The sequence below is a fragment of the Culex quinquefasciatus genome, chromosome 2 (genome assembly GCF_015732765.1).
Source record: "Culex quinquefasciatus strain JHB chromosome 2, VPISU_Cqui_1.0_pri_paternal, whole genome shotgun sequence".
NCBI classification, from domain to species: domain Eukaryota; kingdom Metazoa; phylum Arthropoda; class Insecta; order Diptera; family Culicidae; genus Culex; species Culex quinquefasciatus.
In genome coordinates this window covers 3,082,339-3,103,478 of record NC_051862.1, presented here as the reverse complement: position 1 = coordinate 3,103,478, position 21,140 = coordinate 3,082,339, and the positions used below count along the sequence as shown (strand labels likewise).

General features: G+C 39.4%; 1 protein-coding gene and 1 pseudogene across 7 annotated transcripts in view; both read left to right on the top strand.

Moving 5' to 3' along the window:
* LOC119767422 overlaps positions 1 to 13,548 on the top strand; it is a 67,061-nt pseudogene extending 53,513 nt beyond the window's left edge.
* Positions 2,381 to 21,140, top strand: part of LOC6034502 (teneurin-m) — a 206,670-nt gene continuing 187,910 nt past the window's right edge. For 4 of the 7 annotated variants that reach the window (XM_038251307.1, XM_038251308.1, XM_038251306.1 and 1 more), the window contains exon 1: positions 2,381 to 3,395. Coding sequence is in view for 3 of the 7 variants with exons in the window: in XM_038251304.1 (XP_038107232.1) it covers positions 14,015 to 14,096 (82 nt within the window). In the remaining 4 variants the exon portion in view is untranslated. Of the gene's footprint in view, positions 3,396 to 13,636; positions 14,097 to 21,140 lie in introns of those variants that run through there. The other 3 variants (XM_038251304.1, XM_038251303.1, XM_038251302.1) reach the window with 1 other exon arrangement.

Genomic DNA, 21,140 nt, shown 5'->3' with positions numbered 1-21,140 from the left:
TCAAAATTGTCAAAATTGTCAAAATTGTCAAAATTGTCAAAATTGTCAAAATTGTCAAAATTGTCAAAATTGTCAAAATTGTCAAAATTGTCAAAATTGTCAAAATTGTCAAAATTGTCAAAATTGTCAAAATTGTCAAAATTGTCAAAATTGTCAAAATTGTCAAAATTGTCAAAATTGTCAAAATTGTCAAAATTGTCAAAATTGTCAAAATTGTCAAAATTGTCAAAATTGTCAAAATTGTCAAAATTGTCAAAATTGTCAAAATTGTCAAAATTGTCAAAATTGTCAAAATTGTCAAAATTGTCAAAATTGTCAAAATTGTCAAAATTGTCAAAATTGTCAAAATTGTCAAAATTGTCAAAATTGTCAAAATTGTCAAAATTGTCAAAATTGTCAAAATTGTCAAAATTGTCAAAATTGTCAAAATTGTCAAAATTGTCAAAATTGTCAAAATTGTCAAAATTGTCAAAATTGTCAAAATTGTCAAAATTGTCAAAATTGTCAAAATTGTCAAAATTGTCAAAATTGTCAAAATTGTCAAAATTGTCAAAATTGTCAAAATTGTCAAAATTGTCAAAATTGTCAAAATTGTCAAAATTGTCAAAATTGTCAAAATTGTCAAAATTGTCAAAATTGTCAAAATTGTCAAAATTGTCAAAATTGTCAAAATTGTCAAAATTGTCAAAATTGTCAAAATTGTCAAAATTATCAAAATTGTCAAAATTGTCAAAATTGTCAAAATTGTCAAAATTGTCAAAATTGTCAAAATTGTCAAAATTGTCAAAATTGTCAAAATTGTCAAAATTGTCAAAATTGTCAAAATTGTCAAAATTGTCAAAATTGTCAAAATTGTCAAAATTGTCAAAATTGTCAAAATTGTCAAAATTGTCAAAATTGTCAAAATTGTCAAAATTGTCAAAATTGTCAAAATTGTCAAAATTGTCAAAATTGTCAAAATTGACAAAATTAGAAAAATAAAAAAATAAAAAAAAAGAAAATTCTTTCCAAAACATATCTTCAAATGTTCAATTCCACCCTTCCTCATAAACCAATCCAAAATTACGTTCGCTTGATGTGCAATAGCCCATGAATACCGCTCCAAACGAGCGCCTCGTCACGTCACCCCAAGAAAATTCTTTCCCCCCAATTTTTCCTCCTCAACCCTCATTCACAAGAACCAGCAGGTCTCGTGTGCTCGCCGTCTGCGAAACACCTCCGGGCGGCCTCCACTGACACTTTTCTTCGTCTTCTTCATTTCCAAATTTCCCTCACAGCCTACTTCGACTCGAGCTCGCGAGGTTTACCTTTTGACTCGGTCTTCCTTTCAATCCTAGCAGGCAGGACTCAGGACGAATAGAGTCCTCCTCGGAGGAGAGCCCGAGAGATTTGTGCAGTTAACACTTGAGGATTTTCGCTTTTCTGCCTGACGCTCTCTCTCTCTCCGCATAGTCTACTTGGATGTCCGCGAGGACACTGGCAGGCTCACCAATACAAGTAGGCGATTGACGCTGAACGAGTGTTGGTGTGTAGAGGGAAAAAGTCGGAAAAGTCAAGCAAGCATCCGGAGGACACAACAGCACAACCGGAGAGGTCGGGGAACACGTTCAGACACGATTAGGAGGGATTTTTCACAATCCGCTCTTGTGCTGCTGTGTGTTGTCGGATGGGGCTGTGTGCGTGCAGACGACGATAGTGTGTCGCACGAGAGATTTTCATGGAAATGAATCGCTCGCTTGAAGGAATTTTCGCCCGGTTCGAGGGAGGGTTGGGGAGAGGGAGAAGTCGTAAAGTGCTGAAGGGAAAGGACGAACCAAAGGCAACTTGGGAATTGGGAAAAGTGGGATAAAATTTGACACAATTTGCGGGATTTTAACAGTTTGCAGTGATTTTGACAGGAGCAAATGTCGAAGTTGCGCTCGATTCTTTGTGGAAACTCGCTCCTAACAAGTCAAACAATTTTCACTCTGAACACTTCAAGCACAGAAGGAAAAAATCTCAATCGAACGTGTGTTTTATTAGAAAATTGATTTCCCAGCGCGCGTGAGAGAATTTTCACCGTTCAGCTGCGGCGCCCGAGCGCGACCCGATCGCAGCAGGCGAAAGACACGAACGAACATGCTGCTGAGAGGGGCGCGGCGAAAGAGAGAATCAACAACAACAGAGAGCGCGCGCGAGTGAGAGTTCGCCCGATAGGGCAACCAGCTGTAGCGAGAGAGCGGACAGGCAGCGCCTGCTGCCTGCGAGCATAGAACAAGCGATTATGTTCGCTCGCTCGCTCTCTCTCGGATTCTCGGGCGAAAGAGAGTGCTGGATGTTTGGTTTCGAAGGTTCGCTGTTTATTTTCACTTGCTTCGTGCTTTATTTAGTTTGCATCGTACGCTTCCCGAGTGCGGAAGGCAAAAAGACTTTCGGCTGCTGGAACCGCGCGTCCTGAACCCGGGTTGTTCTTGAAAAGGACGGTCGTCGCGTCCGTCTGTGTGTCGGGCAGGAATTCTGACAGGAACACATTTTCCCAGGAAGGACTCATCACAGCCAGTGCTGGAAGGAGCTTGTGTGTCTGTGAATATCGCGCAGTAGGCCGTGATCGGATTTTGATTTGTGATTTTTTCCGTTCTCGTTTCGGTTCGTTCTTTATCACCTTCGTCGCGTTCGCGTGTGCCAATATCGTGCGTGTGAGTGTGTGTGTTACACCAAACAACTATCCTGTGTCATTGTTCTCCACACACCGATTCGCGTGGGTGTGAGCATTGTTTATGTGTGTTCTAGTTTTTGCTCCTTTCCTGCGCGCTTCCGTAACTGCATCCGGAAATCAACCTGCAGGCGAGGTTTTCATTCACAAGAACCGGAGAGGTCGACCGTAGTGGGCCGTGAGAAAAACGAAGCAAAAAACAACCAGAAACCGAGTGTGCGGCGAAAATCAATGAAAATTTGAGGGCCTCCTTCGTTCGGGTTCGCGCGAGCAAGGAAGAGGACGAAGGAAGGGCAGTGCAGATTCACGAGATGAGTCCAAGTGTGCTATGATTATTTAATGTCAACTGGCGGCGACTGCAGCAAGCCGTGTGAGGTGATTAGCCTCGAACGAGCAGTGTGATGGGGTTGTGTCGACGATAAGCGGAGGCAGTCCCAGTGGTGGAAAACTTGTGGTTTCGTGAAGAGAATTCGCAAGGCGAAAAAAGAAAGCAAGTGTGAGGAAGAGTGAAGTGTTGTTATCAACGTGAAGACAGCAAAACGGGCTTGTCGGTCTGGCAGGGAAAAAAAACTTGTAGGCAGAGGACACTGAGACACAATCGCGCAGAGAATCGTCGGAAGGATGCAGCATCGATGAGGTCGCGTCGTTCTGAGAGAAAGTGTGCTTCTTCTAGCGAGGATTAATGTGCAAGCGTAATCAGAAAGTGAGTGTTGTTTGATTTTCTCATTAAAAGTTGGTAATTTAAGAGAGTAGAAAAAAGTTGGGCGGAAATTCACTAGAAAGTAAGAGGCGAATCGAAGTATGCTGTTTGGCCGGCTTCGCCGGTACGATACCGAGAAGGCAAGGATCACTTGGATCGGCTTCGAGTATTTTCTAAGTCAAACCGAAGGATTTTTGCTAAGTTTATGGGGTCTACGAATGTTGATAGAGACACAGCAGTTCTATGAAAGGATTGATGAAATCCGGTTCGGTTGTTTGCTGGTGAAAATTTTGTGAACCAGTTAAAGTTTCAACGCAATTCTGGAAATTCGTATTTGTAGAGTAGAAATTGCACTCAGGACAAGCTGAGAAATGTTATGTGTGATTCTTGTGAAAACGGCTCGGAAACATTCCTTAATGTAGAAAATGTGTAATTTGTAAAAAAAAAAATGATAATTAGTGGAAATATTTGACATGACCTGTTATTAACAAATATTTTTCAACGGTTTCGTCTTTCAAAGACATTGACGTTTCTTGTGTAATTTTTGTGTTATTGAATTTTTTTTCTAAAATTGATGAGCACATCGACAACTTTTCTGAAGATTAAAAAAATGTTTTTTTTTTCAAATTAAATTTTTGCTGCTGAAAACCTTTATCTATAAAAACCTCTCAGTAATAAAAATTTAAAATTATGACAAAAAATATCTAAAATTAATTAACAAAATTCCTTGACTTTTTTTTCTATCATGAATTTTCAAAACCTCTCTTATTTTTTGTAAAGTTTTTTTTAGTTGACGGGCTGTTACAAAAAATAAAGCCTTTGCCTCTTCAAAAAATGAAAGATAAGAGTTGATTTCCTAATAAACTGGATTTTCTAATTAGAAAAGAAAGCATTTGAAAATATTAAAACACTTACAACTGGATAACTCAACGTTGATTTTTCAAACTCATTTTTTTTTGCGGATTTAATACATTTTACCCGAAAAGGAAACCTGATAAAAACGTATTTTTAAAGGATTTTTTGAATAATTTCAAATTGTTTGAATTATAATATGGTTTGCAATCATGTTAAAAGTGTTCTTTATATCTCATTTGAAAATTAATATAAACATTTGCTTAACTTGTCGTTCCTTTTCCAGGAAGAACCGATGTGAAAAAAATTATGGTTGATTTTTAAATGAAGTATATTAAAACAAAAATGGGTATTTTGTTTTTGAATGCTTTTAAAAAATTGTTCGATGGTGGAATGAGTTTTTTTAAACAGTTTCTAACGATTTTGAATACCTTTTGGCAGGAAATGCCAATATTTGGAAGTCATGATTTGTTAGAAAAAAAATACAAAAATCAAGTATTTTGTAACAGTCAAAATTAAAATCCTAGTTCAATATTTGTCCTTTCAAATCAACTTCCGTCAATACCTACTGAGATTATTGACCCTCGAGGGACAGCAAACACCGTTTATTGTTAAAAAAAAAAAAAAAGACAAAAAGCTTGATTTGTCCACTCATCAAAAAAGGAAAGCAATTAGTTCGTAATTTCGCGGGCACAACAAAGGCCTACTGCCATTCAAATATTCATTCGTCCAAAAGTCATCGTCCCTGCGCGAAGGATATTTACCTTTTCCACTGTTTTTCTTTCGCTGGATGACATCGCGATTAATTTCTTTTTTTTTTGCCTTGCAGCAGAGATATGCAGTTGCACGACCTTTTTGTCAATTTTCGGTCACAAAAAGCAATTGGACACACAACAAAAGATTAAGACAAACATTTGACCCGCGGCGGCGCGGGTCGCGCTTCTCCTAATTGTCCCAAATTAATTATTCACAAAGCAGTTGTTCGAGATTGAATTTTTCGCCTTCCCCGAAAAAGTCACTTTTCACAGTGCCTTCCGCAAAGATGAGCTGCGCTGCTGACCAGCAGCTGGAAAATCTCATTTTCCCATCGGTTGACTTCCTCCCAACCCTCGCCTTTTTTAAAGCCAGGGATTTTTCTGAAATCGGCAAATGGGAAGTTTTGTGCGAGAAGCGATTCACAAGCAAATTGGCAAAAGCCCGTCGTCAGCGGAAAAGTGGGCTGCTGTAAATAAAATGGGAGAGAAACTGGAAAAATTCGAAACTATTTCGCCAAACTCGCCCCAACATCAGCAGGAAAGTTTCCGGGCTTTTTTTCCTTCTTACCGCTGGAAAATCGACGTGGTCGTCGACGAGAAGAGAAAGTTAAAAACAAGAAAATTCTTTCCTAAAGAGTTGAAGTTTTTCTTGGGTGGCTGCAGCACGCTACAAGGAAGGCACCCAAAGAAATATGTGGTTAGCCTCAGGAAGCTTCCGAGACGAGGAGGCTGCGGGATGGGAGGGAAAACCCGGGAGTAAATTTTCTTCCAGCGCTGAACCCGGGAGATCCCCGGGGCAGGTTCTGGAAGGAAAGAGGAAAAAGCGGGCTGGGGAAAAACATGGCAGCAAAAGTTTGATGATGATGGCAGTCTGCGAGATATCCTGGCAGCAGTTGTTGGACAAAACTTTTCGGTTCCGACTCGCACTCGCTCTCTATTTTTCCCGTATTTGTACCCCGGGAGAAGACTTTAAACGAGTTCCGGACTACGTGCCAATCATTGCTGCGATAGCAGGACACACACACCACACGTGGTCGGTGGTGAAAAACGGTCCAAGTCGTTCCAATCAAAGTCGGCGGCGACAAGAGAGAAAAAAAAGAGATAGGGGAAACTCCTAAAAGGGACAATGGAGTGTGTTGAAAAGTATTAACGAGAAAGATAAATAAACATTGACATCATCATCAATATTGGATGGAAACATCGTGCTTTTGTGTGGAAAGTCGACAAACTGACCGAGAGTTCAGGAAGATCACAAAAATAATGCAAATAGTTGCACAGGAGACGAAAAGAAACATGGCCACGACAGGACGAAAAGGGACAACAAAGCAAACAGTGTAATTTATTTGCACCGGCGTGCAGTGAAGGTTTTCCGCCCGAATCGATAGGGCCAGTTAACCCCTTTTATTTGTGACAGGATCTGACTGACAGGATAGGGATCGAAGGGGGCGACGATTAATCGGTTTATTTACCGAACCTTTGTTTGATAACTTATTGAACTGTTGGCAGTGCGGTAATGAGCTTAATAACGGTTTGGTAATAGGTGCAAAGTGATTGACAGATTAAAAAAAAATAACTTTTTCTCAAACTCACAATGCCATTACCACAGCACATATACAGCACAACATTACTTTTTCTTAAAGATTTTTTTATTCCACACATTCGAGAACAAATCTAGAGTTTTGTTTGAAAAGGTCCTTTGCACATAGAGAATCCCATCTCTTTAAAAAAACTGTATATATAATTCGAAAATTTTTGAAATACTTGATTTTAGCGAATTATTATGATTTTTAATATAAGATATTTACAGTTAATTAAATTTGTAGATTGTGGACTTTTAATTATATTTATACGAAATTTTGTCCCTCAGTAAGAAGTATGTAAATAAACATTGAAAAATATTTCCAACGGCCTAAACGCAGTTAAATGCATTTTACATTAGTTCAGCTGTATTGCAATCAATTGTTTTTTTTTTAATATCTAAGATTTTTGGAAAACACAAATTTTAACAAAAAAAAAATTATGTACTGTGCGCTGGAAATTCACAAAAAAAAACAAAAGATTTTTGAATAAATCGAAACATGTGAGAAAATTGTCTAAACGCACGGGAATGCATTTTAAGATTGATTTCAGCTGATTGCACTTGAATTTACGTTGAAATTTTGAAGTTTAAAAAAAACTTTAACTTTTTCTCTGATTTTTCGAGCCAATTTTGAAGGGAAAAAGGTGACAAAAACTTAAAAATATTCGCAACAGCCCTACATTTTGGGATGAGAACTTCCTTAAATTTAAGAAAAATGTGTAATTTGTATGTGTGTATATTCTCCACATTTCAGGTGTAATGTAACTTTTTCTGTCTAAATTGAGGTGATGTTTCATAATACTAAAGAGGTTTTATAAACCTTCCAGTTTTATGCCTTCCAGATGTACATTATTTTTTACTGTGTGGTTCATGCTTATTTTTAAAATATGAAGGGTAAAAATTTGAAACAAAATGCAATACTGATTATTTCTGTGGCATTCTTCAAAAAATCAAACAAATGGGGGAGTAAAAGCTTATTTTTGATGTACTTTTACATGAATTTATGTTTAAAAATAAATTAAAAACTCATGACATAGAATTAATGATAAATTATGTGTCAAAAATATGTTATTTATTTTACATTTTGTCTATGTAATTTAATTAATTACACATCGATTTTTGAAAAATTACATCAAAAGAGATGTTGTTGTTTAAACCTGGTTGAATTTAAAATATCGAATTTCAAGTTTTTTTTACCCGACTTTTAGCAAAATAAAACCTCACTTTTTACAGTAGCAACACAATTAAAAACTTTACAAAAAAAAAAGCGACTTTAAAAATTGTGTATAGAAATAAAGAATAATAAAATTGTGAGTGTTAATTCAGCTGAGAAAAATATTTTTTTGTCAAAATTCAAAACTATTATCTCTAGTTATAAATAAAGATTTTCAGCAAAAAAAGGGGTAATTCGACAACATAGAGATACTGGATTTGTTTACAGGATTTCTACCCGTGTACGAACGACATGAACAAACATGACAAATAAGCAAATAAAAATGGACAGTTTGACCAGTTGACAGCTTAAAACATGTCAGCAGATTTATAGGTTGACAGATCGAAAGAGTTTTAAGTTTAGTTTTAGTTTTAAGTTTGACAGATTGACAGGTAAACAATTTAATACTTCAAAATTACTCTTTAATAAAAATCTTAAAGTTATCTACAATGCACAACAAATCCCAAACCCCACTTGCACAAAACTTGTTATATTTTCCGCGATTCCCAAAATCCGTTTTATGCTGATTAAAAAAGAAGAGCTTTGAATAAATTTCAACCCGGTTCGCCGCAAATAATGCCCGCGTCCAATTCTCTATTCCGCTCCACAATCCGCACATAAATAAACATATTCCCAGCTCCCAACTTCTGTCGCTCCCCTCTGGAGCCCCCTCGAAGGTCCGCCTGAAGGTTGCTGCCAAGTTGCGACCGTCGCCAAAACCCCCAAAACGGGAGCATCCAAAAAAGGACACAACGAGAAACGAAGAACCGCACAATGCAATAATTTTCGTCCCCCCTTTTCGTGCAAGTGCACCACTTGATCTCTCGTTTATCTGGCAACTCTCGCCACCACCAAGAAGGTCCCCCACGAAGAAGAAGAAGAGTATCTCTCTATTAAAAAGTGCAGTGCACTCCTCGGCGGCCACGGGAACGCTCCCGAAACCGAAACACTCACTCGCGCGGCAAAAGAGGCAAAACAATAAATCGATAAATAAACCTCGACGCCGAAAAACTGGGCCAGGTCGCGCGAATGACAGAACGGAACACAAGTCGCGCGATTGCACGCCACCGGTGGCGACATCTAGCCGTGAGATTCGGCAGCTCGGTGACGCAACGCGCGGTTTCGTCCTTTCGTGCGAGAGCGAGCCGAATTTGCACGAGCGATTCGCTCTCGATTTTCGCCCTGCTCTCGCTCGCTCGCTCGCACACATTCAAGCGAGTTTTGGGGACGACGTTTGGCCTGCCAAAAAGGACACGGCACGTCCAGGCAGGCGAAGATTTGTGAAAAAAGGATTCTCACGCGATTACTTTTTTTTTGTTGTTGGTGCCCCTTTCTTCTTATTTTTGGTTCTGTTCGCCCTTTTTTGACGTTCCGAAGTTTTGCTTTAACGAGGCTATTTTTAGCGCTAAGAACACAACGACTTTTGGAGGATTCTTATTTATTATTTACCCCCGAAGTTGTTTCTTATTTTGGGATGAAAGCGCCAGGATTTCTTGGCTCTTTTTCGGCAGACCAAAAAAGAGTCGATAATTAACCCTGAACCGCAGTGAATCCGTTTTTTCCACTTTTTTCAAGAGAAGATTCTGCCGGGAAAAACCGCAAAGCTTTTCTCCCCCAAATTGATTGAAAATCGATAAGGATTAGAGAGTCCCTTTTTTCTCGGTGTGTGTTTGTGCTGTGTGTGCGTAAACGTCTCGGAGATCGTAGTAGGCGGCGGGTCCCCCCTTTAAGGGGACGTTGCTTTGGTCACCTGAGAGGAATGTCAAAGCCTTCTGCGGTCAATGTCCCCAACAACCCAGGGCATTCTTCAGGATTACATCTCCGAGCTAATTTCTTATCAAAGTCTTGGAGTGGGGGGTGACTCACCAAGGTTGAACGTAATTTTTATTAATCTATCGATTTTCCCCCGCGTCTCTAGAACACAGTTTAAGCTTCTGGCCGCAAGGCCAGATAAATGTCCGTTACGGGACACAACAAAAAACAAAAAGAAAAGAAAATCCCACAAAAAGGAAACGTTCGTAAAAATTGATAAGATTTAGGACGACGAAAGCGGGCCTACCTGAATTCCGGCGCTCCGACGCGCCTCAAGGGACGCATTTTTCGAAGTGAGTCACCTTAAACTACGCACGTTTTCAACCATTCTCTCTCTCTCTCTCTCTGTCCTAGAAGATGGATGAGGACATGATGGTTAGGAGAAACAAACCCCGGGTCAAACCAGGCAGACAGAATTCCGGGAAAAGAAGTTGTTGGTGTGTTTCAAAGTTGAAATAAACATGGTTGGGTTGAGCGTTCGGGGTCTACTTGGGACCGGCTCCGGGGGTCTACCAGATGGAGACAGAAAGGGAAGAAAGATTGAAGATTGTCGCAAGTTTTCGCTTGACAATGGTTTGTGCGTGATGAATTTTTCAAATCGAACTGTTGGTTGGTCCCTTTTTTGGGCGTTTGGAGATTTAACATGAATCAAATTTTGATTATGATGAAATATTATCTTGCGAGGCGGATTTGCGATTGTTTTCGGGTCATGAATAGAAACTGTGAATTATGATAAATTTCACCATTACAAATTTGATTTTATGTTAATTATTTAGATGAATGATAAGAATGAAGATATTAAACTCATAAATTTCATGCTTAAAAAATTTAAACCTTAAAACACGATTTCCAAAAAAGAATTGTAAATTTGAACACTCAAAGTGTTAACAATATTTTAACAATATTTTTCAGCTTTGAATTCTTTTTATTATTTTTTTATTATTCACAATTTTGGGAACTGATTTTTCTCCGTGTGAAAGGTGATAGAAATTTCTAATTTTCATTAGTTGAAAGAAATATTTAAAAATATCTGTGATATTTTTCAAATGTATGAATTTTAGTTCTACTGTCTAGACTCGATTATCCGAAGTTCGATTATTCGAAGATTTGTATGGGACTTTAAATAATCAAATCATGACAAAAAAAATGTTTTAATATTTTTTTTATTTTCTTTACTTTTAACATCATAATCGAGTTCTGCGATCCAATTTTGGTCAAATTTGAATAGTTTAAATTACAAAAAAGGCATTTTTTTCAATATTTCATCACCACCATTTTGGCCGCCATCTTGGATTTAAAAATACAAAAAATCTTGCAAAAAATTCAAGCTATCTAATTTCAAGTTAATATTGAATATTTGGAGCTATGCCCGTTTGGAATGTTATTTCTGGTAATTCACTGTGATTTTAATCGCTATCGCATAAGGTAATTTTTAAATTTTTGTTCCTCCTTGATATTTTAATAACGAAATTCTTCATGGAGAATGATTTTCACATTCTGATGTTTAGAGAATATCCGAAAATGTTTTTTTGTAGTTTTGCGAGAGCTGACTAACTTCAGGGGTTATTTAATAAACAAAGAAAACTGAGGAATTTTGAAGCAACTTTTCCGATGGTTGTAAATTTTTTATGGAAAAAATCTGAAATTTCTTCGGTACTTATTTTTAATATTGCAAACAATTGTTTCCATATTCAGTCGCTTTTGAAATCTATTCCAGAAATTTCTCAAAATTTACAACGCTTGTAAAATTTGAGAAGTGTTGAAAAAATGCACTTTTTTCTCACTAAATTCAAACCTCTCGGCTCTGGAGTGTTGAAATTGCATTTTATGTTTGAGAAAATGTTCTTGGTCAAATTTCCTATAAGCTACATGTTTTAATTTTACAGGAGAAAATCGTCTACAAAAAATTAAAAAAAAACATCCAGAAAATAAAAAAATTGAAAATGCATAAAAACTTCAGGGAGAATGGAAACTCTAAAATTTTGGTCAAATATTGATTTTTGATTTTTGAACATTTGTTAAAAACGTGACTTTTTCAGAAAATTGAGGAAGGTGCATATTTTTTAACAGCCATTCAATAGTTCTTCGAGAATGGTTGTCAAAAAGTGTGATTTGAAACAGTATTTTATCGTTGAATTCTTAAATTAACAGGACCATATTTCATCTTTTTCGAGTTAACAATATTTTTCAGTTCAATCTCCTATAAATTTTCAGAAAAAAGGTTTATTAGGGATTAACAAACATTTTTTGAAACTTTTTGTCTTAAAATTGTATTCTTCAAAATACAGGTGATAAATAGCTTATTTTTGTTAATTTAAAAATTAATTAACCAGTATTTTCAAACATTTTTCTTCAACATTTTAGACAAATCAAGAAATTTTATGGTGAAACCGGTCATCACTCACACGGAAAGAAAATCAAAGCAAGAATAAAAGTCACGTCAATCTTCCTAAAAAAAATATATTTTTTTTTTTGCAATTCAATACAAGAAATAAGTTTTTTTATGCTTTACCTTCAAAATAAAAAAAAAGCTTGAAAAATACTTTTTTGCAATTCCGTCGTGAAACTACTTACTTTTCCTGTCATTCTTGAACGACGAAATAGCCTACTTTTCTGTACCAATAATAACAGAATCGAATAGCAACACTTTTCAAAATAAATGCTGAAAAGTTCTACTTTTCAGCACTGAAATGTGTGCTGAAAAGTTGAACTTTTCAGCACTTGTTTCGAAAAGAAACACTTTTCAACATTATTTTGATTTAAACGATTTATTGATAAAATACATGAAAATTTGACTTAAAATTTCACTCAATGGGTGTTTTTCGGAATTGCAAAAAATGTTGTATGGAACTCGTTGCAAAACTTGATTTTTTCAGCACTCATCGTATTTATCCAACTCGGTGAACCTCGTTCGATAAATGTACGACTCGTGCTGAAAAAATCCTCTTTTTGCAACTTGTTGCATAAACTACTATTTTGGATTAGAAAAGTACAAAGAGTGGCCAAATTACAATTTCAAAATTCATATTATCCTGATTTATATTTGTCTTTACCGTGCAACTGTTAATTTTCTCATAGAAATAGTCTCTTAGATGTTTTCTAAACCTCATTGAAGTTTCAATCTGTTTTAGTCTGGTTATTTATAATTTTGAGATGACATAAACAAATTCTGAAGAAAACTTTGGTTTAATTTCACAAACAGCAGAAGACTAACCTTGAAAAAAATCTTTGCCATCTTAAAATTAAATTTAATTATTTCCAATAATCGCTGTTTTCAGGAATATTTTGCACGAGTATTTTTTATTACTTGAATTTCAGTCAAATATAATTCAAAAATAGTATTTATTCGATGTAATTTATTTTTATCTCAGATATTTTAGAAATGCATTAGTTTTATTAGTTCTAATTTTTTCGTCGGCTTTCCATCAAGTCTTGATCCCATTGCCTAATTTATAAAATTTCGTTAGATTAAACATAATTTTCCCTAAGCAATTTATTTTTTAACAGCCTCATTTCTCTAAATAATGCACCCCCAAAAAAATAACAAACAGCAACCCCTCTCTCTCTCGTCGCCCAGCCCAAAATGAATAAAAACACCCAACAAGTCAATCGATTAGCCTGTAAAGCGCACCATTAAGTTGATTATTTATTCGTTTATTAATTTGTGTTTATGTTTTTCTTTCATTTTTTTCCATACGCACACACACTTCCTGCTCGCCGCTTCACCGTATTTTTTTGTGTTGGTTCCGTTCGTTTTTTTCCCCATCAAAGTAGCCCACCGGCAAAACGCGCACCCCAACACCCAACACCAGCAGCAGCCCAACAACGCAGAGCCTGCTGAGCGAAAAACTGCACCGGAATTTTCACCGCGATTTTCCCGACAGGGGAGCGTTAATGCAAATGCCCGAATCGCGTCGCCGCGTCGCGCCTCCGCGCTATCAGTGACAAATATGAAAATAATATGTAAATTTATGAAAATTTGATAAGTTTTTTTGTGCTGTTGTGCGCGTTGGTGAGTTTTGTTTCCGATTCAAGTTTTTTCTGTTTGTTTCTCCGTGTTTTTTGTAACATAATCTGGATTTCGCGCGATTCGTGCGAATGCACCGAGAGAAAAAAGCACCGCGGAATGTCGTAATTTATCGTGTGTTACTCTCGTTCGGTATAATTTGTTTTAAAACGCCGCGAAAAAGCCGATTAAATGCTCGCAAAATAACCAACAAAAAAAAGTGTGTTATTTTTTGGCACCTTGCAGAGTACAAGAACTGCAGGAGGAAATTTGATCAAGTGCAAAAAAAGTGAAGAGGAAAAGTGAAAATCGCCCATAAAGAAGATGCAGTAATTGAAGAGGCCCTCTGGAAGAAGTGGAAGGAAGTGGACCATCGGCGACGTGTGGCCAGGCGCGCCGCAGAAGATGAACTCGTACGAATTTAACGCAACCATGGAGTGCCGAGATAATGGAATACTTCGTGGAGCCGTGAAAAATAACACAAGAGGTTATTATTTATTACTTTCATTTTTTTTCTCTTTCTGTCCTTCCTACCCCTTCTCCCTTTAGAGTGTAATTTTTGGGGTTTTCTGCATATCTTTTTTTTTCTTGTTTGGTGGTGGATGTAATTTCGACCTTCCCTTTTAGGTTTCTTTTCTTTCCTTTTTGCAAAATCCGTCATTTACCATTAGTCACACTAGTCACACACCGAGGTTGGTCAAAGAGTTGGACTCCAGAGAGTGGGAAGACCAGAGCTTATTGCTTAATTTGACGCGCGTGAAACAGGTCTGTGAATAGTGCACGTACCTTATTTTGATGGAGTTGAATTTTTTGGGGCAAACAATGGCTCGAGTCAAGGTCGATTCTTCTTTTTTTTTGGGAAGAAAGGATGAGCAAATTTTCTGCAAATTGTCATGGGAAATGGTGACGAATTTATAATTATGGTTCTCGTGGAAATTGTTAATTTAATCAAGGTTTAATGCTATGATCGTATCTGCATTTTTAAAACTGTCTAACATCATTAAGGCACGACATTAAAACACAAATTTCAATTAGATTTGCTTAAAAAATTACGTTTTTTCTTTGTTCACAATCTTCAGCCTTTCAAGTTCGATGAATTAGATGGCTATATCTCCCGGCAGGGTTGCCAGATCTTGAATGTTTAAAACATTAACTTTGCAGATCTTTCAAACAGCTATTCAATTGTACAGATAATGCCATTTTAATTAACCTGAAGAGTTTAAAAAATACCACCTAAGTAACGGTATCTTTCGGAAGGGTTGCCAGATCTTGAAAAGTTTTGACTCATCAATAATTTCTCATCATCATTTCCAACGGACTGTACTGTAGGGTAGGACTATCCAAGAAGATGTTCAAAATTCAAGAAAGCAGTTTTGTGAAACTTAAGGCAAACTTTGCTTAACTACTTAAGACAAGGTTGCCAGATTTAGACAAATTTTGCTCGTTAGTCCTTTTAAGGTTTAAAATATTTTAAATTTGTGCTAACAAAGTATCTACAAGGCCCACTAGATGAACACTAAACAGTTTGCTGAGTTATAATTTGGAGAAAATCGATTTTCCCTAGAAATAAGCTAAGCACCGTGACGGCCAAGGTTACCAAGCTAAAATTACCCTTTCGCTCCGGTGAACTATTCCGGCGACTGACCACCGTAACTCTGCATGCAGAAATTATCGCTAGACTCTTCACGCCGCGACCGCCAAGCCAGCTGAACCGAAAATAAATTCTGGCTTAAATTGATGATATTTTAATCCTATTTCTGCCCGCACCGGCTCTCTCTCTCCGTTCCGTTCCTGTCGGGAAGAATTCCGCGCGACGAGGCCGCTGCGCTGCTACGGTGTGCGGTTTGCGTGTTAATCCGCCCTCGAGGGCCCCGGCCAGACCGACCGGGTTCCGGCAACACTCTCCCCCTTTTTTTCGCCATCATCATTGGCCTCCAGAAGCTAAAAAGGCCACCCTCAAAAACCAACCCCACTCTCGGGCAAAAAGCCAGTGGTCGTCGGCAGTGGCCACTGCCGGTCCTCGCTGGAAGAGTGCGATAAAGTCGTGATATTGCACAACATCATGAAATTGCATTTATCTCTGCTGGCGCGCACTCTTGGCGTAGAGAGTTGTCGGTGGTTCTGCTCTCTGGCCAGTGCAGTGCAGTGGAGTTCCGAGAGACCCGCAGCCAACCGTAGTCATCATCATCATCGTCATCATCGTCGTCCTCTTGGTCGATTCCTCGGCCGGCACATATTCCGGTGCGCGCACACACACATAGTGGCTGTGGCCCGGCAATCAATTGTACCCTAGAGTACGGCATGGAGTACGATACGACGAGCTTTTAGTTGGCCTACAATTTCCATACGGTTGCTGGCTGCTTTATTGGCCCCAGCCGGAACCTGGACCAGGATGGCCTGCAGCCTGAGCACACCGGAATGTGGCACATGGGGGCGAAAGATATTGAAATATTTTCCAATTTAACAATAATTATACGATTAATTGGCGCTGCAGGAGCTTTGTGCTCCGACTTCCGACGGAGGAATCTACACACAGAGAGACAGAGGAAATCCTCGAGGGATTGACAGGTTGACACAGAAAAACAGATCGTTACTTGCCCGCAAGAAAGCGTTTCGGTAAACAACTTTGCCAAATCACCAAACGGAAAACGGCAGTGATTGATGATTCCCGCAGATTTCGGCAGCAGCCGCACCGGAAAATCCTTTCCAAACAGCAGCTAATCACGTCGATTACACGACTAAGCACCACTCTTCCACCACCGCCACCACAGCTGTTGTCCCAACAGCGTCATCCAAGAAGGCCCCGAAATCTTTTAATCAAACAAGTAAACAAGCTGGCTGTGCCGCGCCAAATCGGCCAGCTCGTCAATCCCCTGTCCTTCACATCGCAGCAGCCCTTGAAGACGCGCGACCTTCTTTTTGCATCTGTTCGAATTTGGCCAACTACGAATGGGAGTCGCGAGGGAAAAATAACGCCAGATGACGCGCGCGGAACCGTCTCCGTTTAATGGCGTGTCCCGGGGTCGCCTTCGGGGGTACCGCACCGTCACCGGATGGAGCGTAACGAAAGGAAAAAAAGATCCGCCGTCGGAGAAAGCACCGACCGACCTTCCCGGAGACGTCATTATAAATAATTATAAATTGCACAAATCTGTCTCCTGTGTGGAATATCTTCATCGTTGACGGGGCGCGGTCCTCGCCGACAGGAACGTCGCACACCGGCGGTGCCGCGGCAGCGGTCTGTTTTGGCGGGGTTGCCAGACGTGTACCGTAAACTGGGGTCAATCGGGACACATGGGGCGAATTGGGACAGCAGTTTTAACCATGTTGGAGCTCAATATTTTGATTTTTCTGGTTGGTTTCGGTTAGAACAGACTCAGGCCAACAAAATGTGTACATCCATTTCCAAATTTAAAAGCTATAAGTGCTCTAAAAACTGCTGTCCCTATTCAGACTGTAGTCCCGATTGACCCCAGATTACGGTACTTCAACGAACTTCTAGAAGATCACACGATTCACGATTTTCGGAACTGATTTTTCTCCGTGCACCAAATAACTCTTAATTTTAAAAGCAACTTTTTGGTACTAAAATCGTCCAATTTTGTTGACCACCCTATCGCTCCAGGTCGCAAAACCCCGCCACAATCCGCTCCAGCGCGGGAAAGGTCGCGGAGAAAATTGAGGCTGAAAGAGAGGAAAAATCACAATTTTCCCGCTTGCGTCGCGGCGACACGTACCTGCTCGGTCGTCCAAGCTGGCCATGGCGTCGTCATCATCGTCACTGACATTCACGCGGTCTGGCGCTGGCCAACTCCGCGCTGGCCAACTCCGTGCTGGGATGGACACACTATCGAGTGCCGTGACCAGCATCGCACACACCGGTTGAGAATCCGTAAAAAAAAGGTGCACGACATAAAAATTTATGAACATGAACTAGGAGGCAAGAGGAGAGCGACTTGGATTTATGAACGAACGTGCATACACGTATAAATGGTACCCGACTCAACACACAATATGGAAAACCGTTTGGCAACCGCCCGGTGAATGTCAGTTAAAAATTTAATGAAGTTAAAGGTGATGATAAATACGCACCGCCGCCAACTTGGACCAGAGCAGAGTTTCAAGCGCGCGCGCCTCGACATTGGTTGGAAAATTGATTTTTCCGCTCGTCCTTTTTCGACGACCCGATCCAAGTCAGCTGGGAGTTTGGGAGTAAATCCCGCAACAGCGAGCGGGGGGCTTGAGGGGTAAAATGAACCCACTTCAGGATTTTCCCTGTTCCGCGGAGACGAAAACAAGCAATAATTTATCATTTCGACGACGGTTGCGCAAATTTTGGCCTGACTGAGGGGCGTTCGTGCCCGTTTCCGTCATCAGGACGAAACGAAAAATAAGAAAAAAGACGCTGACGAGGGCCGGATCCTGATTTGGAGGGAAATGTTTCGTTATCTTCGATTTCGGTGCTTGTAAACCAAATCATAAATCTTATCGGTGAAATCGGGCGAGCGCGTGAGTCGTCTCGAGACGATTTTTCGAAGGGGGTGGGAGTAGGAGGGGAAAACGGGTAAAAAGCCCTCCGGGAACGAGGCGGAAAATCGATATTTAAATTTGTGTGTGCGCCTCTTATTTTGATTGCGAGCGTGTTTTTCCCATTGAAGTGTGGAAAGTTTGGCGAAATAAAGGGGATCGTTAGGGAAGTTTTTTTCGGGGGTTGGAAAATCCGGATGTTTTGTGCGGGGGACAGATTTGGGAAGAGTTGTTTGATTTAAAGTTGAACTTGAAAATTCCGACATGGTATTCGAGTAGAATTTGTCCCAATATATTTTTCAAAATAATAATACAATCGTTTGCTGATTTTTTCCTCAACGACTGGCAAGGTTAAAAAAGGACTGATCATATCGCCACCTCTGTTAATCTTTGCATGTCCAACTGGCCTAACTTGTCTCACATTGCTTCTCAAATGATTATGGCCAACGGACTTGTCTTGTCTCACAGTTTTAACGACCAACTAGACTAAAAATGCTCAGTTTTTTTTACGTTGCTTCTCAAATATGGAAGGCCAATATGGCATACTTGTCCCAACTTTATTAAATAAGATTCAAAAATCTTTCAACTCTAACGAGCATGCTTGTCTCACTATGGAGGCTTGTCTCATATTGCTTCTGAATAGAAGTATCTGTAGCAGCTCACGACCAATGAGTAACATTTGTCCCAAATTTCACAAACATAACAGATCTCTAACCTCTGTTAATCTTTGCATGTCCAAAGGACCACACTTGTCTCACATTGTTTCTCAAACGATCATAGCCAACGAGGTTGTCTTGTCGCACAACAGTTTACATGACCAACTGGAGTAAAAACGTCCAATTTTCTTACACAACCTATATGGTCAATATTTGTCCCACTTTGCTTCTCAAATTTGGAATGCCAATAAGGCATACTTGTCCCAACTTTTCAAATATGTTCTGAAAATATTTTTCAGAATATTTTTCAGAAAAAATCTTTCTGAACACATAACAGTATTTGCCCCACATATAATTTCGACTCTAACAAGCTTTTTTGTCTCACTTTTAAGTCATGTCTCACATTGCTTCTTGATAAAGATATCCGTACCAGATCATGACCAATAAGTAATGTTTGTCTCAATCTTCATTAAATGTTGTAAGAGGCAATGTAGCAAAACTTGCCTCACAAACTGAAAGTAGCAAACAAAAATAATGTCTCTAACCTATGCTAAGATATGCTTGTCCAACGGGCCTTACTTGTCTCACATCGCTTCACGAACTTATTAGAAACTTGTCTTATTTATATTGTCTCATTTTCTTTTTTTTTTTTTTTTTTTTGCTTTCCCAATCAATGATTTTTTCTTCACGATCATTGGACAGATCTTCACCCGAACATTTTTTTTAGTTTCATTGGCCATAAGGATAGAATTTGTCCCATTACATCCCTATTGCCCTAAAACAGCAATATTCCTTTTTAATTTCAAACAGAATGTGAACATACCTCTAATGTGAACTCCTGCGAGGACACCCAAAGTTCAACAAACCGTGTGGGCCAAACAAATGTTTCAATTGTCAATCGGCCCTGTAATATACAATCTTGCAGTCCCTGTTCTTCCGGTGAGCCAATAACATACCGCCACCCATTTGCATATCAATCAAAAATTAAAACAATTTATCCCTCCAAAGCTATTCTCCCCTGCCTCAGTGCTTCAAATATTACGTTTCATATTTCCCCTCGGAGCAATTTACACACACTGCGAATTACCATAAAACAGCTATTTGTGCAATAGTGGTGCAACCGTGGGGTGTGATGAAGTTGTCGTCCCTTCGCGCAAATGCCCTGCGGCTGCATCCCTCGCCCTGGCCGCGCCAGGGGGCGCCCCTCGTCGATCGTTGACGCCCTCTGTGTTCTATTGATTCTGGCACCTTCTCAACAACAACGAGTGCAGTCTATATTTCACAGTTTTTTTTTTTTTGTTTTTTCAATGCTCTTTGTTGCCCAACCCTCCCCAGTTTTCCGACTCGGAATGATGACGACGACGCCGGCTGCTGAACAGCAAGATCTTGCCACTTTCTTCACTCTCACAGCTGTTCCCTCAATACCCAAATGGCACCGAAAATGGCGGTTCTCGTTCATCCTCGCAACTACCCAAAACAACAAAACAAAAAAAAGAGCGAAATATGAAAGAACTCGAAAAAAAAGAGCAGCGAAATACACTCGGCAAAGCACATAAAATTAAAAAGAAAAACATAAACTCAAGCATCTGTGAAAACAAAATCGCTCTTGCCATCTCGTCGTCGTCTTCGACTCCGACTCCCATTTTCCGGCATTCCGCAGCACTTTTCCATCTGGGGAATACTAAATCTTTCCATTCCCACCCTCTCTCCAGCGCTCCTGGCAGCACTGCTCGGTGGAGTCACGAGACCAGCAGCTTTTCTTCTATTGTTTTTTTTTTGTCGACTTTTCTTAATTTTTCCCACTTTACGCGCCGCCGACGTCGTCTCGTCCACTTGGCGTTTCCATCATTACATCCGGTACGGAGTTCGTGTTCGAGGGAACGGGCAAATATTTGGCAAGTTTTGCCGTGTTGCTGGTTCGGGACGGGTTGCCAGAATTTCAAGTTGTTAATTTTCTTTTTTTGTGAAAAATATAGTAGAATAAGTTCGATTTTTAGGCCATCTCTTATAACTTGACATTAAAGTGAACATGAATTTTGTATGCTCGATTTGTCTTTTTATTCAGTCTGGCAACACTCCTTCCAAATGTCCTTCAAATCTGAAGAAATGAAAAAATCTTGCATCCCAACCCTTAAAAAAACCTTATTTATTTATGACTACACGGCCAGTCCCTATCCCCAACTCCACGGTCATTAGTATCGCCATTCACCCTGTCCCGGATTTTCCCTCGGAACAATACGGGTCCCCGTCCTGCTTTCCTCGAAATAAAAATCCTTTTGTTTTGACCCGGTTCCACTCAGTCTGCGCCAAGAAACCTGGAACTTTGATGATGTAAGGATCGGTCATTA